The sequence below is a fragment of the Aplidium turbinatum genome, chromosome 14 (genome assembly GCF_918807975.1).
Source record: "Aplidium turbinatum chromosome 14, kaAplTurb1.1, whole genome shotgun sequence".
NCBI classification, from domain to species: Eukaryota; Metazoa; Chordata; class Ascidiacea; order Aplousobranchia; family Polyclinidae; genus Aplidium; species Aplidium turbinatum.
The window spans coordinates 20965982-20984934 of record NC_137485.1 but is presented as its reverse complement, the minus strand read 5'-3'; the positions used below and the strand labels follow the sequence as shown (position 1 = coordinate 20984934).

General features: G+C 38.3%; 1 protein-coding gene and 1 non-coding gene across 2 annotated transcripts; both read right to left on the bottom strand.

The window, feature by feature from the left end:
• Positions 1 to 5599: 5599 nt before the first annotated feature.
• On the bottom strand, positions 5600 to 5702 carry LOC145783726 (U6 spliceosomal RNA). Its single transcript, XR_014290947.1, has one exon. It is a non-coding gene; the product is annotated as a U6 spliceosomal RNA (small nuclear RNA).
• Positions 5703 to 8299: 2597 nt separating this feature from the next.
• Positions 8300 to 17461, bottom strand: LOC145783426 (uncharacterized). Its single transcript, XM_082595299.1, has 4 exons — positions 17337 to 17461; positions 16509 to 16619; positions 11013 to 11140; positions 8300 to 8817 (listed from the first exon to the last, which is right to left on the bottom strand). The coding sequence occupies exons 3-4, from the start codon at positions 11134 to 11136 to the stop codon at positions 8372 to 8374; spliced, it is 570 nt and encodes a 189-aa protein (XP_082451425.1). The 5' UTR covers positions 11137 to 11140; positions 16509 to 16619; positions 17337 to 17461; the 3' UTR covers positions 8300 to 8371.
• Between the last annotated feature and the right edge of the window lie 1492 nt (positions 17462 to 18953).

Genomic DNA, 18953 nt, shown 5'->3' with positions numbered 1-18953 from the left:
CAACAGTTTTTCTGATTATGTTAATTCGCTCACAAATGTATTCTGTTTAATTCGCTCAAAGTGCGTCTGGCAAAGTGTCATCTTGATGTGGGTTGTATTCAAATAAATAATTGAGACAAACAATTTGTATATCTTTTACGTAACACATTTAGGCCTACTGCATATAAAATCTCCGTTTCTTTCGTCACTTTAAAACTAAATAAAAGCTTGTGTTTTGACTATTTTAGATTTTATGTTTTGCCTTATAATCTTAATTATACTATTCTTATTAAATCGTTAAAATCGTTCAGTTAAATTATTTTATCTCATGTAACCTCGTATTTGTGTTCTTAAACGATATGATTCATTATATGCTCATGTTTTCCCAGCTGGTCTTGATTCAATATTCTACAAAACCTTATATATACAATTCGATTTCGAAGCTACTGTTCCATCCATCATTATATTTTATTGATACAGTTATAATGTCTGATGCTGCAATGTAAGATGACTGATGACAGGCAGCACCTTGACTGGTTAACCGCAAGGTTGTTCGGTGCTGCCAGACCTTTCTATTGCCATATTTTGATTTGTATGTAATTGTGTTTCTTTATATCGAGTCGTATTAGAAAGGCAAATAAACAATATCTCTCTCTCTCTCTCTATACTGCGGCCCTCGAACAAATTCATATTCTGAATGCGGCTCTCGAGATAAAGAGTTTGCCCACACCTGGAGTAGCCTACTATCTAATCGGGGGAAGGTAAAAAAACGGACAAATGTTTTAATTGAAACAGACCAGGACTATAGTGCCAGGAGACACACCAGGGAAGAGCGATGGGGGGGAAAGTACCCAGCCTCAAGACAACCTGCAAATGCAAGGACTGAATTAGCATAGAAGCTAGACGAAGTGACTACATGGGCAACGGATCCAACAGGGCTGGAAGCGGCGGACACGTAAATGCGAGTAACCTGTCGGCTTATATTTATAACATGTCAGTGAAGACCATAGCTTCTCGATAACGTTAATGAAACAGGAAACAACTACATAGGAAATTAGCATTAACTGTAGGGACGTTAATAAGACGAGACACCATCAGTAAAGATGATTCAGCGTGTAAGCCCTACTTCAAGGACAAACAAACCCCTAATAACAGTGGCTTTAAAGTTAATGAACAACAGAACATGCCGTAACAAACGACGCCTAAGGATGACCACAGTGGTCAAATTAAGATATAACAAGATATTATGTGAAGGGAAAGCAACCCCCACAGCGAGGAGGATTAAACCATAAAATTTTTCGACTCCTTTTCCTATATATGCGCAAGTTATTAGCAGGGTTGTAACAAACTCTCTCCGTAAAGCCACTTTTCAAAAGGACATCATTATAAACAGATGCGTTCTTATCAATTTCATTTTGGCCAAATGATGTGGCTGACAATCGCTTTGCAATCATAGTCGGGGGTTGTCTCTTAATATTAGGTGGGTGGTAGGACTGGGCATGGATGTAAATTGGATCATTGTTGGGTTTTGGTTATTTAGTAATAACCAGTGGCGGCTGGTGGTGTTTGTGAGCGGTGGGGCTGAAATAAATAGTCCGGGTGGCGAAACCCGTCGCTGAGTTCGCCTAAGACGAACGTTTTCGCTGGGAGTCTGGGGGGTCTCCCCCCACAAAATTTCGAAAAATCACATTAAATTTGGTGCGTTCTGAGCACGGTTTTACACCAAATTTTGAAAAAATGCATTCAAACTTTGTTAAAAAGTTGGTATATTCCTAAGCTGTAATTAAAAAAAAACTAACAGTATTGGTTTGGAGACAAACTTTACTAGTATTGAGCTTAGTCTTGACTAGCCTAGCCGTTGCATACAAGGTTTAAGTGATTTTGAGATGCACTAGGCTGGACTAGCACTTCCTATAACCTGTTGAATACCCTAACTCTACAGCTAACACTTTTACATTCATGCAGTGTTGTATTCGTAAAAAAAGCACAGGGTATACTGTCTCAGATTTGATAAAATGATAAATACACAACTTGCAAAATACTAATCTTTATTCTACCATAACATGAATTATCAACATCAAAATTGGACTAGAGGTAGAAAATTGTCTATTTTTTATGAATAGGCCTACACCTACATTCCAAACAGCCTGCCGAGAGGAATCTACATCTTTATCCTCTTTACAAATTTGGGATTTAGTATCCTTAGCTGATCGGTGGATTGGCAGCCAGGATCTTACACATTTTTTAGCAGTAAATTGAGCCACAGGTGGTCCATTGCAATTAACCCTTTGAGGACCAATGGTATACGGGTGTACAATGGTAGGACATGGGTGTAGCATGAACCCGTTCTGAGAGTTTTATCATTCAATCAATTCATTCAGAGCATTGTAAGCAGAATGCAAATGAGACTTTGCGCTAATGCCGACACTAACAATGGTCAGCTACTGGTTGATATTGCTAACTTTGCAACCTGAAAAAATGATAGAATGAAGTTTGCTTCATGGAGAAGCAGAGGTGAGAAGAATTTGTAGACGCTTTGACATTGATGAAATACAGTCAATATAAGGGTTAAGAGACTTTAGTGAAAAAGTTGAAATTGTGCCCAATAATTTGAAGTCTTTCTTGACAGCAATTTCAACTTTCGTTGTTCTACAGCAGAATGTGAACGTGGTTTCAGTTTATTGAACGATATTATCACAGGTTCAAGAGCATCTTTGCTTATTGATAATGTGGGCTGTTCGATGTTTACTAAACTGAATTGCAATGGACCACCTGTGGCTCAATTTACTGCTAAAAAATGTGTAAGATCCTGGCTGCCAAACCACCGATCGGCTAAGGATACTAAATCCCAAATTTGTAAAGAGGATAAAGATGTAGATTCCTCTCGGCAGGCTGTTTGGAATGTAAGGCTATTCATAAAAAAATAAACAATTTTGTACCTCTCGTCCAATTTTGATGTTGATAATTCATGTTATGGTAGAATAAAGATTAGTATTTTGCAAGTTGTGTATTTATCATTTTATCAAATCTGAGACAGTATACCCTGTGCTTTTTTTACAAATACAGCACTGTACTTAACTCGGATCCATTGACGGCGCGGCACGAACAAGTTTGACATTGATGTAAAGATTGTCGTCGCCAAGTCGTCGTCGCTAGAGGAGCGTCCATAGTAAAGAGAATAATCCAGTGTAGTAGTTCAAGAATTCATAGCAACAAAATCACGTCGGGGTTACAAATTTATGTAGCGGACGTTGAACTGTTTGAACATCAGCCCATACCTAGCTGTATAATTGTTACAGCAACATCCCGAGTATACCAGCATGGTAGTGGGGATGATCTGAGAAATGATACCGTACCTTGTTTTTCTGCGAGTATGAGTTTATTGCAAGGAAAAGAACGAGCTTCTAGATGGAAAACATTGCAACCAAATAGTGCCTTGATTACAAATAGAGTGAATTGAACTGATTCAAAACAAGTTTACATCACCATTGACCAACTTTTTTCTGGCGGAGAGTAAAAATAAATCACTACAACAATTGACAAGCATTATGATGCAACTAAAGTAACCCCTTGGAAATATCCTTTTGTTAGGTACTCTACTCTACAGGAAAGGCTTTACTGAACAATCCTGCATCTCTGATCAGGAATAGGCCTATAATTACAAGCCTACATTTTCTAACCTTTCATAAGCCCAGTTTTGTTTTGCCGTGGAGTAAAAGTAGGTTACCATGGTTCTGTTGGCGCAATGTCAAGTAATTTATTTTCACGGCCCTTTTCCTCAGAAAACGTTTCTGCGTACGCCACTGGTTTAACTCCCCTCCCCAAAGTTTATGGTGCAGCCTATGTAAAGTTAGCTTACTAGCGAGTTGAACGTTCAGTAGCCTATTTCATCTTCGTGGCAATACAGCAGGAACTGTAGACAAATTAGCTTTTAAACCCGATTGCCAACTCAGAAAAATCAAGAATCTTTAGCGAATTACACATACCGTATGTCATCATTTTTGTTATGAATCTTTTTCTTGTATTATTCTTTATCAGAAAAACATATTTTAAAAAGTCTGTAGCCAATTATTTTTAGAACTAGGGATACAAAGTATGTATTCTTTCTCATCTCTCATGATTATATTAGTAAGACATGGCGACAATATCAGCAAAAAGTTGAGAATGATATAAGTTCTCCCTTGAGACTTATTAAATTTTTTTACCGATGGTAAAAATTCTGAAAAAAAATTGCATTGCTTTGACATTTTTGTTTGACAGAAACGTTTTTCATCTAGCTAAGGGCCATATTTTGATTGCAATTTTCATACTCTTTCCAAAGATATATACTGTAATATGTAGCCTATGTAAGGTTTTCTACAAGTTAAGCATATTTTTCGACCAATTTTTTAAGGGCGGTGCTGAAATTGATAAGGAGTGTCCCTTAATGCTTTCTTGTCCTAATTTTAAGCGCCAGCACTAAACATAAGGGACTAGGGGCGTTGACAGGGAGGTCTAGGTGGTACTTTTGGACCCGGGCCCGGAGTATTTAAGGAGCCAGGATTTAAAAATTCCGCGATTTCAAACATTATCAAGATCTTAATATAATCAGATCTAAAGGAATTGCCATCAGAGGTTAAAACAGCCACTTCAGCCGTCAGATGGTAAAGTACCGGGGCCTCTTCTGGGTACCGGGCCCACTTCAGCTTTCTGGTGGTAAAATAGCCACTTCAGCCATCAAACAGTAAAATAAGAATTTAGTCTAGTAGGCCAATAGTGATTTCTCTAACCACGAATGTTACCCGAAACACGAATTTCGAAATAAACAGGCTAATATTTGTTCAAACTCAAAAACTGAAATGGCACAGGTAAGAAGAATGCTATCCCTATTTCTGCACTAAAAATTAGACCAAAACTGCTTTTCAGATTGCAACAATCAGCAAATGTTTGACCGTGGCCCAAACACCTTTTCCAAATCAAATTGAAAACTTTCTGACTGTCTGCATTACTTTTGCTGTAACTTCTCTTCTAGTGAGTCTAGAATGACCAGTGAAATATCAATAGAATCGGGAAGTAATACTCTAGCGCAGGGGTCACCAACTGGCGGCCCGCGGGCCGCATGCGGCCCCCCACGCTGTATCGCTGCGGCCCGCGGAAGGTATCAGCGTACAAGTATAACCAAAAATACTTTTCTTGAGGAGTTAAAGAGCACGAAGGCAAAAAATCATTTCCTGGAAGCATATTTTCGCTTTGCATACGATTCCACTGACCGACCAATCCGATTATAGTTTTAGGTGGGGGGTTGGATAAAACTATACCAATGCGATGTCCACTGAATGTCCAGCCACACTGTCCCAGTGGTTGATTAAAATGTCTGTTTTCGAAATTTGAAAATGTCTGTGAGCATAGGGTTGCTTATTTTAAGTTTGCAAATGTCATGTAAACACTAGTGTGGGTTTCATCGTTATGGTGTTTTACGAGCAGTGTTCTCTTTATGCAAGTTTTTGTTGGCAAAATAGATCGGTGTGCCAACTCAATTATAATAAATTGGAAAAATATTGTATATAAATTTAAAGACTTTTTCTGATTGTATTATGAAAATGTTTAGCTTAGTAGCCTACTGCAAAATGTTTTTTTTTTAAGAAATATGAAACGCTTCACGATTTTGCGTGTCATCCTTGCGCAGGGACCATGCTAATCTTCTCTGTATCGTTCCAATTTTAATATTGCCTAAGCATGTAGCCTACTGCCGAAGCAAGTACTGCAAAATGTTGTTAATCAACAAATTCTTGCCACGCTGATAAGCATCGCAAGTGACAGTTGTCTATAATAACAGAAAGACGGTTTTATAGACTCTCACAAAAGGATGAAAAACCAACTCATTGCTTTTTTAGAGGGAAGACTGTTCATGAATTACGATAGAATTACGATTTTTCGGTGATTTCCACAAGCGTTTGTTTCATGGTGCCTGGTTTCTTTCTCCTTGTTATTGGAGCCTATTTTTTGCTGATATGTTTGCAGATCACTATTGTTGCCTGTATTGCAATGTGTCAAACATTTCCTTGTTTACTGAAATTGTTAATTGCAAGATATCTTTTGTGAAGCGAAGTGACAACACCACTCTTGCTTGGCGATGAATATTCTGATGAAACCGCTCGCCTCGCTATAAGTGCGCAAAACAAGTGGCCTCGTTTATTAGGCATTATTAAAAAAGTCAAACGTGTTGTAAAAGGAGCTTGGCCTGACAGTAGCGTTGTTCGATTAATTTTGTTGCTGCGGTATTCTAACAGAAATATAAACAACATGTAACTCTGGATACTGGGTACGAAATGCGTTCTTTTCTAGCATAAGAGTCAACCTACCTAAAATTTTATTAGTGCGGCCCGCCACAGCTCTCCTTAGTGCCAAAGTGGCCCGCATGCAAAAAAGGTTGGTGACCCCTGCTCTAGCGCCATGTGACAAATAAAAGTTCAAAAAAGCAACCGGTAGATAGAGATAGTAAGTTTTGCGGTTAAAGAAATTTTAAGATTACGCAAGATTTGTTAAATGACCATGCTTAAACGACATCAATAAAAGTTTGTACACAACCTTTATATTCATAACTTTGTCGATGAAGGGGGCCCGAAAATAAATTAGTACCGGGCCCGAGAAATCCTGTCAACAGCCCTGTAAGGAACTCATTGGTGAATTTCGGAGAGGGAGGGCAATATGGTGCTTACACGGGCCTGGGTCCACTCCGACAGCTCAGTTGGATAGCGCATGACTTCTTGAACAAAGAAGTTTCAAAATCAAGCGGCGCTGGTTCGACTCTCAAGGTGTGCGCTTAAGCTACGCATCTTAAGGACTGCTCTCTATTCAGTGGCACCTAATGAATGGAATAATTCTTTGGCGACAACACTTCAACAATTGGAAACTTCACTCTGACAATCTCGGTTACCAGCCCTGCGTCAAGAGCCCCTACCAGTAGGCTATGCGAAACTACCAGAAATAACTTATCAAAGTTTTGTTAGTCGAAGGATATAAATTGAAATCAACCAATCAACCTTTTTTGTGCTTCTCAAAAACTAAGAAATTCTGCAATATTCGAAGTAAAATACGCTTAACAGCCTACAGCCCTACACTATAGGGCATTGGTGTCAAACACAAGTGCACTTCAAGTCACAATTTAAACATTCGTAGCAGTTGCGGTTCAATGTGTATTGCAAAATTTATTTCAAGAAGCTTTTATATATCAAATCAAAAACTAACTAAATCAAAATATAAAGAGCCCAAAGTGTAGATACTAAACTCATGTTCAGCAAACAAACGTTTCGAAAACAAATGTTTTTTTTTTCGGACCGCAACTGTCTATTTTATCTTACAATTTTTTGTTGTTAAACTCTGCTGCTCACCCACAAGATTTTTCTTAATCCGCAACTGCGTTGATAAAATTATTCGCCCCGGCCTCTCCCTCCCCATGGAACCGCTACTGCGGTTGGCTGACCACATATGCAGATTCTTCTACTATGTCAGTAGCAAAGAATTTAAAAGTGTTAACTTGATAAACAATTAGATCAAGATTGCCAAGCCTAATCCCTTCTTTATATTGTGGTCGGTGATAGTAGGACGGAATCATGACGACCTTTATACACAGACCATGACAATGTTTAGCTTCTAATTTGACTGAACGCCAATCTGTTAGTTACCACAATTGTTAGAATTAGTTGATAGTTTGAGGAGTAGTTAATAAATGTAGTCCTTGTGTATATTTGTATGATTTTGAACTTTTTTTCTGCTATTGCTATTATACAAATAATAAACTAGATTTTAGCACTTGTGTTGGAAGTCCAAAAAGCGTTTTATTAGCAGCACTGGCAATGGGAAAAGATTAGTCATTTTTTTAACGTAAATTCAAGAGTTTTGCAGTGATTTGAGATTCAGTAATCACCAGTGGCGTAGTTAGGGGGGCGGGGAGGGGGGGCGGACCGCCCCGGGCCACACGTCTGGGGGTGGCACTTTCAGACTACGATTTTTGATTTTGATTATAATCTGATAAAAAAACGCATTTCATTTTCACATGCTTTTTCTTGAAGGGGCGACAAAATCTGAATCCGCCTCGGGCGGCACATTCCCTATAGCTACGCTACTGGTAATCACTCTTTGGCAATTTGAATTCTCAATTCTCAAAACTATTATTGCAAGGAGATATATAAAGTAAATTTAGCTAAGATTTCAAAATCGAAATTACTTCGGCCTCAAGCCAGGCCTATAGTTCGCACGTTGTCAAGGCCTGTGTATATAGATCGCTATTGACGGAATGTTGTTTTGCAATCATTTATGAGACAATAGTAGAACCGCAGAATCTTGTACGACACCACTTGTATTGGCGACCCAACATTTGAGAATCACTACACGAGATTATTGCAGTCAGTCTTTATGGAGTTGATAGAGAACCACTTAACAACTGAAGGTTTGGTATGAGAGCTCGTAAAAGTAAAAATATAATAATAGCTATACCAATGCAGGAACACAACATTGCTCGGCAAATAAATCCTGATATCTTATCCCCTTTTAACCCAGGAGGCCGATAACACGTCACACACAGAGCGAGCCAACCTCCAACAACACCTCCAAGCAAAAATTGTGTTTGCGCGAGCGCTTCTGACATGCGGGGTTGATTGTTGAACGAACGATATTTATCAATTATAAAAGCAGCAAAAGCAAAAATGTTAGCAAGTGCTATCCAAGAAGCGGCAAGGCCCACGAAGATGACTATTTGTCGGTTGTTGTCTTCCCGTGCCACAATGTGGAGCACAAGCATGCTTACTCCTAAAGCCATGCACCAGAACATGAGGAAAACTACCACTTGAGTGCATCCACCTAAAACAACAAAGTACGAACATGTATGGTTAGTTTGTCTTATACTACTCGTTTCTGCTATTTCCACTGAGACACCTCCAGTCACACTTGCTTTTATCAACAAGTGCATCAATATCAAATTCGTACAAGTCTAAAAATTATTTTCTTGAAAGATTCCGTCAGAAAATCGCGCTTTCATATTCGCTCAACATATTAAAACAGGCCGAAGTTACTTTTGAGTTATTTACAACTTGAGTTATTCCAGTTAGCAAATGTTGTAAAATAACAATATTATGAATATTTCTTTTCGGGTATTCACAATCACAACACTCTGGCCTTCTAATTCTCAACAAATGCAGCTTTAATTACATGAAGCAGTTTCTTTCAGTGTCTAGCCATTTTTTGTTTTCATATCTTTATCCTGCATTGCGGCAGTGCCGGTCTTAGGGTATTTCGGGCCTTGTGCGGAATATGCTTTGCGGGCCCCAATGACAATAATCCAATTCAGTAGCGTAGATAGGTACTTTGAAAGAGGAGGGGCGGTGGTGGCGGCGTGATCGCCGAAGACGACAACCAACGGCGGGGGGTCTGGGGGGCAACCCCCAGAAAATTTTGAAAAATTGCTTTGAATTTGGGGCATTCTGAGAACATGTTCAACAAAAATTTAGGTATGAATATTACTGTAAAATGGTGCTGTCCGGTTGCATAGCAAAAGGATAAGATCATGCTTTCTTTGGCATTTTTCGGAAATAAAGCTATGTCTCTATGTTGAGTCTGGATGCAACCTATTTCGTCTCCTGAAAAATTCGTACCCTGAAATCGTGTAACAAAATTAAATTTCGACCTATTTTGTCCTCTAAAAAGATTGAGAAATTTTGAAATGTTTGCGGCAACTCCGATCAGCGACTTAGACTATGTCGTTTTTTTTTCTCGATCTTTTCAGGGTACGAAATGTTCAGGTGACGAAATGGTTGAATTAGTTGAGTCTTTATGTTTTCTTGTTGCTAATTCCTTTGTTGAATTCACTTGTTGAATTTTCCCATTGAAAATGACAAAATTACTGCATTTTCTGAGTAAATTGCGGCCCCCTAATTTGCGGGCCCTGTGCGATCGCACGGTTTGCACATCCCAAAGACCGGCACTGATTGCGGGAAAGCGGACTTGAGCGCTATGCATCGGTGTACGCCTTCCGACGTACACCTGACCCACGCTGCAGCCGACTGCAATGTCTGTTTCCGGTTGTCTACTCTACTTATAACTTAAATTTGGTACGACCCATTACTCGAAATCGATCACTGGGTAGAGGCAATTATCGTAAAGTTTCTTGCCCAGAAAAACAACAGCAAGTGCGGGTGGCTGGAGTCGAACATGCAGGCTCTCGACTGCAAGCCCAACGCGCTAACCACTCGGCCACTGCTGCCGACTGCTGCTGCTACTGCTGCCATTGATAGTTACAATGGTCTATCATTTTGAAAAAAATAAGTAAAGTAATTGCAGCCTTTATCACAAATTTTACATTTAAATGAAATACAGTAGTCACCGCTTATTAAACCCACGGTTAATAGCGCCCCCCCCCCCCCCCCCCGCTTAATAAGACTAACATAATCCTTGGTAGACTTAATAAGCGGGGACTACTGTATTACATTCAAAAGATAAGCAGTCTTATGTCCAAGAGAGATTTTACTTGCCTTCAATATTACAAGCCAAATACATAATAAACAAAATACATCAAATTAAGCTACTACTCACTAAAAACCTTAACAGCCTGTTTCACTCTTATTATAGGATCATCAGAAGGTACTTATTTAAATAGAGTCTATTTGATTAATAGGTATAGGCCTACACACTAAAGCAAAGTATGGGATAAAAACAATGTAGCATGGTGTTCTTACGGGAAGTTTATGAACGCGATATGTCAGTAAAAGCGGCATTGTTTGACAAGCTCACACATTTCCAATTAGAGTGGTTGTTTTATAAACCTTAGTTTTTGTATTGTCCATATTCGTCGGACTCAGGTGTCTGTCGCAAAATGCTTTTATAGACCCGTTACATTCCTGGCGGATGTAAGGAAGATTATAAGCGCGATTTGTTTGAACTGGCTGCTGGCTTTCGGTTTGTTATTTATTTTTTTGACTTATTTATCTCTAACTTCCTTTTCTCTGACAACCAGAATAAACACTTTACAAATTACAAACGTTAGAAGGCCTACTTCTTACTCATTGTGGTAAATCCTCTGGTAACTCTTAACTTGTGGATTTCGTCATCTTCAATCGAGCTCAAGTCCTCTTCATCAAACTCATCCTCACCGACTAGTCGCATTTTCATGGATTCATTCAACATTTTTCTGGAAAAACGGATCTTTACATAATGTAATGACTAGGGCCATTTTTATATGACCTTAAAAAATCAATAATATGACTTTATTTTTTGGAAAATATGACTTTATATGACTTTATGTGAAAATCGTTTATTTTTACATACGAACAACGTCACTCACGGAACTAAAGAGTAAAACATACGCAACATAACAGTAATACACATCCATTTTTATTTTAAACCACTGTTGTAGTACAGTTTCATGTAGTGTGGAATGTTAGAGTCTTTGAAGTTACGATTTGGACGTAAAACTGACTTTAGTAAGGAAAATGAGCGCTCCTCAGATGCTGATGTGGGTTGACACTTCTGCAGTTTTGCATAAAGCGCTGGTGAATTGTCTTGTCTTTGTAGCTCCATAAATAATTTGTTTCACATCGTTTTTGTCCAATCGCTTCTTAATATAATTTTTGAGCTCAAGCGGATCTTTTCCGAAATCAAGGGCATTTAGATCAGCATGGGCCTCTTTGATGGTGTACGTACAACTTTCCATTTTGAGTATTAAGTTGACCTCAATGTGTGACCTCATAAAACATAGGTCTGTGACTGTAAGTGTCATGTAGGCTAATCCTACTACAGTTTGCCTTCGTTCAATCAGAAATTGCCTTACTTTCTTAGTGCTTAATTGCTTCACCGCTTAAATTGGTATTTTTTATTTAAAGCAGTGGTTCCCAACCTTTTAGACCTTGCGGCACCCTATCAAAGAGATAAATAGCTTGCGGCACCCTGGCAAAACAGGATCAGTTTTATGAGGTTTCTGTCTTTCAAATAACTGTATGAAGTAACACAGAATGAGTTGTATAGTAGGCCTATAGCGCGCGTAAATAAATGTTGTTATTCAAAAGTCAGTGTGAAATTTGGGCTTGACTTCTTGCACAAAGTTCCTTAATATGTGGGGGCACACTCGATAAAGCCACTCGCATTTCTTCCTCGACTATAAGCAGTCGTTCTCGTTTTTTAGTTCGTTACGGAAAATCCACCTCGACTATAAGCAGTCGTTCTCGTTTTTTAGTTCGTTACGGAAAATCCACTCTCACATAGGTAGGCTATGACGTGGAAAACTGCAGCAAAACCACAATAGCTTTCTTTCCAACGCAAGGATATTCATTTTGAATTTTTATCCAGAAGTCGCGGAGAGGCATCTGCTTGTGCATAAGCTTAAAGTTTCCATCGTTACGAATGTCAATTAATTCTTCTTTAAGATTCAAAACAATATGAGAGTCCAGTAAAACTGGATTTCTCGAATTCTTCGCAAAATAAAATCATGAAACCTGGCAATAATGATGCGTTTCAAACTTTTTTATGGAAAGAACAGCAACGAGTCAAAATCTCTTTCACGCTGTTTTTCCTGGGCGAGAAAACAAAGGCTTACCGCGGATTATCTACTTACCGTCAGCGACCCTCCAGAAAGGAGCTGGGAATAACTGCGAGACGCGCAACTTAATACGCACTGAAACTCAGTTAGAAATAAATAAATTCCGCACTTAACGGGTTAAAATAAAGAATGGGCCGCAGTATTGTAATATCTCGCGGCGCCCTTGAGCATTGCAATTGGCACCCCAGGGTGCCGCGGCACCCCGGTTGGGAACCACTGATTTAAAGTATACAACGGTATGACTTTATAACTCAAAAATATGACTATATAACTTAAAAAGCTGATTTATGACCTAACCAGGAAAATATGACTTTATATGACTTCATAACTTTCTTAATATACCTCATAGGGATGCGGTTTTTGCGTTAAAACTGATTTCACTACTTACTGATGCATAGAAAAAAATATGACTTTAATGACTTTAAATGGCCCTAGTAATGACATTTCCTTAGGGAAAAGCTGGGATTTATACACAACATTTGCCCGAGAAATTGTTTTGTTTAAAACGGATAGTATTTCAAGGAAAGTGATGGCAACCCAATTCAAGAAAGTTTCGTTTAGAACTGCGAACACTACAAGTCTACAACCACTGGGAGTTTTCAAAATCTAAAACAACCAAGCGGTCAAATACCAATATTATTCATTGCGGGCAATATTTTAGAGTAGCCTACTTCGCGTAGCGGAACCTAAATCACGCAAACTTCCATAACAATGATCACAACTCGTGGATGCTCTAAGTCCAGTTTTATAACGAACCAAATCAGGCCCGCAACCAGCAAATATTTTCGGGAGGGGGCATTTAATTTTTATCAAAAAACAAACATTAAAATGATGCATTGTGACATTTTTATGTTAATGTCCACGCCCATTGATAGAGTGTGTGGCACTACCATATTACGGTTCAGTGGTCATAACTTATGTCAATCACGTTTTTGTTTAGTACAGCATTAAAAGAAACTAGCCTTTGTAACCTTTTCTCATTTAGCTATGACTACCCAAGGAAGAAAATTACGATAATACAGTAATGTGTTCGGTCGATTACAAATAAAATACAACATCTGTAGGCTACGAACTGCATTGGCACGACTGGAGTCATAAATTAATCAATAACATATATTTACATCAACATAAACAAACAGATACATATGAATAAACTCAACACGGTAATTACAAATTACAATCCTGAAACGTTTTGTTGGCTCAACAAGTTTTTATGTTTGTAGGCCCAAAGAAGTTGACTTTGCAAATGCAAAATGACATTTTAATTTAGAGCATAATGTCTAACTTTCTACTTGATTTGGCAAGTTCGTTTAACACCAATTCCGCGCTTGGAATTTGAGTAGCCTACGATGGATTTGCATGAGAATTTATCGAACAAAATCGTTAGCATGGCTTCCAACCAGCGTAGCCTACTTTCGGTTTCGATAGTCTACACTCTACAGCAGGGCTTCCCAAACTTTTTTGCTCGCGACCCCTTTTAATCTCCTAAAATTTTTTGCGACCCCTTACGATTAAAATGACGAACAGTGCGAAATATACATTTGTGATAGCCTATTTATTGAAAAGCTTAGATCAAACGAAAACTAAAAACAATTTACTGGCACTCAGTTCATTTTGATTTTATATTTGTTTCTGACCATCACAACGAAGCATATGGGCATTGGGCAAGCTACGGGAAACAAAACAAAAAAGCAAACACATTTATTCAGTGTGATAGGTGTGACTGCTTTCTGCCACAAACCAAGTCCAGTCATGGCTCAGTGTTTGTTAATGCAGGTCTCAAGGCGGTTTCGATGTTGCTTAGGCTGCAACGGTAGGCAAAGTGAGAACATTTCAGATAAATCATTTTGAAATTTTGGCTTCCAGATGTTCAATTTTTTGATGAACGCATCAATTTTAGATTTCAATTCAAAATATTGATGTTTTTTCTTAGAAGGGACAAATTAAATTCGTTCAGTTTTTCAAGCAAATCTAACATTTGGCATTTATAATTTCAAAAGCTAGATGGGAAAATGGTGGCCCAAGACTGAACTTTATTTTGTTGGAAAAATCACGATTTCGGTTTTCAACATGAATTGGCTACGGTTGCCATTTTAAACCGTTGACTTTTGAAAGCCACCTCACTTCACAATGCAGTACCGGTAAAAGAGTTTTTAACTCCGATTCCATTCACCTCATAAATTCTAAAAAATAGAGGCAGCCTATTGAGTGCACGACTCTAAATAAACTTAATAACTGTCACAGCATCTCGCACAGAAGTGTTAATACGCAGTAGCCTACCTTGTGCAAATTGGTATACTTTCTGCGACCCCTGAAGTTCGTTACGCGACCCCTTGGGGGGTCGCGACCCCCAGTTTGGGAAGCCCTGCTCTACAGTATGGCTGTACGTGTACGACGTACCTTTATTCATAGTAGCCTACATTTCATACTGCATAGAACGCTTAAAATTTTTTCAAAAAATTTCGGGGGGGGGAAAATGCCCCCAATGCCCCCCCCTGGTTGCGGGCTTGAACCAAATACTTGTAGATGAAAATCGATCAAAAATGACCGTTCCGTACTTCTAATAACATCGAGTGAAGACCATAGCCAGAGGCGAAGTCAGGGGAAGAGAAAGGGGGCAATTGCCACCTCCCAAAATGTTGCCGTCTGCCACTTTGTAGGCTATTTATAGATGTTGACTTCAGTATTGCACAAACTATTAATGTTCCACAAAATGATTATCCCACCAATGCAAACTGTAGTAACAAAGATTCAAAGCCGTAAAAGGTTAAAGACCAGATTTTAGAAGACGAAATATCATTAAATAGGTAAAACAAATGAGGTAGGCTATTTAAAGTAAGAACAACTACACGCCCAGTCAAGCCGGTGCGAGAGAGAATCCTAATTAAGGATCCAAAGAATACAATACCGGTACCCGGATATTCAATGTTCAAGGTAAATGTATGGCGAAGTTCATGTAACAAATTAATGAAATTATCGTGAAATATCATTCACTTGAAAACGAAAAACAGTCACAAATGACCGCTTGGTGTGCTAGATCATGTAGGTCATTTAATTGCTTGTAGTGATGAAGCTCAAGGGCATTTGTCACATTTCTTGCCAGTTTACAGGCTATTAAAGCAGCTAATTCCAATGTTTAAACTTAATCTACTCTCAATTTTCAAAACTAATCTAATAAAGTTTTCATTTAGGAGAGAGAGAGGGGTGGTAATTTAAATTTAAGCCTTGATTCGGGGATACAACAGTATCTTTGAAGATCTCTGGTGTAGGCCTAATTGTTTCGAAATTTCTATCCAAAGGGTAATGTCGTCTTTTCCAAAGGTTAGTTGATAGACTACACCGACAAAACTAACACCAACATACACATAATACACAAAGCAAACAACAGAGAATCTTGGAAACTTTTCATACAAGAGACAGTCAATGGTTGGAATCAATTGCGACAATAAAAGAAGAAGACACCCTAAAGGTAAGTTGATACAGTTTTATAGCTGAAATTTTGAGTATTTTGAAAAGACTTCGAAAGGCACAATATATAAGAGCATGTACGATTACAAAAATTATACCAGAAGTATTAAAGTAGGCCTACACTGTTGTATCCTGAAACCAGGGCTAAAGTTGGATTTTAAAAATTCTCTTAAATATTTCACCCCCCTTAACTGGTTTTAAATATTTAAAGGACAATTTTACATGGTGTTATATTCATGTAGCTCTTGATGAAGTAGATCAGCAATTCTCAATCTCATATCTCGGAGTCATTAAAAGTCCGCGAAGCTGCTCAGAATCGCGTACAACTTTCCCAGACAACCATTTTATCTGGACCAGATAAAGTGGCTGTCTGGGTTTCTTCAATGATTTTATGCAATAATTTGTCCAATGATATGCAATGATTTGTCCATTGACATTTAAAACTTAGACAAGGTATGAGGTTACTACTATTTCTATATAAGCAGGATCTACCTACCTAAGTCGTTCTCCTTTGCGGCCATACGTTACTTAGTTTCCCTTGTATCTACACTTCGCACTCAGTGTATGGCTTGAGCAACTTGATTGAAACACTGGGTATATGGAAAGTCTAAAACAATATTGTACAAATGATAGAATAACCTGTTAACATCATGTAGCCTACATTTGTCGATCAATGAATTTGTCAATCTGTAGCGCATATTGATATTGAACATGCAACCGCGGTTTGATAAAATGTGTCTGGAGAACAACGCTCGCAGTTCTCATTAAATATTGTTTTGTGTTTTAGAAATTCCGTCAAAGTTTTGTGCATTAAACCTAATTTGGTACGTTTTCTTTTTCACTTGAAATAGGTTGCTTTCAAATGTTGGCTGGACTAGGGCGCCGTGATTGTTTATAAGTTTTAAAGGGCACCATCAGCAATAAAAATTTAGAAACCAATACTTAACACTTAGAGTTAGACCTTAACACTTAACACTAAGACCTTATAAAAATGGCACTGAGTCTTAATCCAGAGATTTAACTCACAGCGTTTCAGTTATGTCAAGGTTGTGATGGTTTAGCTGCACTTCACTGAACATAAACGGCTCGACACGGTTTAACAGTCTCGGCTCAACTATCATGCAGGTCAGACTGTTTGGCTGTGCCTTTGGCTTTGTAGAGATGCAACGAAACTAAATGTATTGTAAAGCGCTAAAAGCCACGTATCCGAAATCTGCGATGGATACAACGCAATCCAAAAAGAAGTATGATTGTTACAGGGTGGATTGTTAGTTTAAAAAGCATTCAGCTGATGACGTAATTTTTAATCAAACCGTGCACTCACCTGTTAAAGCTGAGGTGCAACTTTTTTATCAAAAAGTATGTTTCCCGTTCAGTTAACGTACACCAATAAAAGTTTGTTGCTTAGGCTACACATCAAATTATTCCTTGTTCTTATAGGCCTATACTGAAAGATAATAATTTATATAAAGTCAAGTCAATGTACAATTGCTGTTTCAGATAATTTATTTTTGAAGATTGGTGCAGTAGACTAATGACTAGGCCTTATTTGATGGTTTATTGCTTCAGATGGTGTGAGTTAACCCTTTTACAGTATGTTAACCCTTATTAACCCTTTTAGGGCTACGGTCTTTCGCACTCTCTCATTGGATGCACACTGTACGTTTTTGTTTCATGTGGTTTCGCATCCAAACAAAAATAAAATGACCATCCATCCATTCATCCACTTTAACCATTTTTTCCAACCATTTCATGTTTTTTCTAGTTATTCTGACAACTGTTATCAAAATTTGTTCGATTTTCGACTTCTCTAGAGAAAGCCATCAACCTGCTCTCCGTCCTTTTCGAAACAGCATTTTGTTCATATGAACACGAACTTATGTGTTGGCTATTTTGATTCAATATGCCAGGTCGGTAAAAACTTTCATTTGCTTCACTTTTTCTTTTATTACAAACAAAGAAGAATCAGCAAATGTAAATGACCAGTGACCAGTCCAAGTCTTTCAAGGCAGAAAGTTAATTTTTATGGTCAATTAGTTAAAGCAATTAATATCATCTTCGTTTATGACGTCACTGAAAATGTTGTTTCTCATGAAAATGTTGTTTCTCATGAAAATAATCTTACCCTTTCCTTGCCCCTCTGTCGAATACTCGCACATGCAGGACTATAGCTAAAACTGCGCTACATGTGATACACTTCACTTTTTGTCTTGTCAACCTACAGCGTGTGGAAAGGTGAATTGTGTGTCAAAATATAATAGCCTACTATACAAAACACGCGCACTGCATTGCTTAAGTTGTAATAAAAACAAAGGGGTTTATTTTGAGTTTTAATTACGACATAGTTGCTATTACGAAGACAACTGACAATTTTATTGAATATGACGATCAATGAAACCTAGAATTACGTAAAAGACAAAACATTTGGATTTAATTAAATGCAATAAAGCCTGACTTAAACATGCTGCTGCCTTTGTGCATGGAGTGACATGAAGACGCCATTAAATACTGTTTTGAAGTAACATTAAATTGGGTTCATTTCAACGAACATTCACATTTTAATCGTAAATTTCTATGTCTGATATCTCACGACACCTAACCGAGGTGTCTTGTGAGGCCACTATGATGTGTAAGCGCTGACACCTTACTCATGATAACTCTGGCCCTGGCTCACCACTTCTGAATACTGCACAGTGCATATCTTTATGATCCTACACGTTCAACACCTGGTTTACTGGCCGGCTGATTGACGACACGTTGCGTGCTGGGTCTGGATACCTACCTCATACACTCAGGGCCGTTCAGAGGATAATTTGGGCCCGATGCCAATAAAATCTTCAGGCCTCAAATCAAGACATTTCGAAGAAAAACGCCCAATATCCAAAGAATATGAGGTGATTTCGTCAAGTTCTCAACCGCTTTGGCAAATTTTTGAGCCCTT

Bases quoted from the DNA above. Each gene is read 5' to 3' on its own strand.
- LOC145783426 (XM_082595299.1), bottom strand. From the start codon at position 11,136: ATGTTGAATGAATCCATGAAAATGCGACTAGTCGGTGAGGATGAGTTT. The intron at 8,818-11,012 runs GTAAGAAGTAGG...TTGTTGTTTTAG, and splicing joins CAGAGGATTTACCACAATGA to GTGGATGCACTCAAGTGGTA.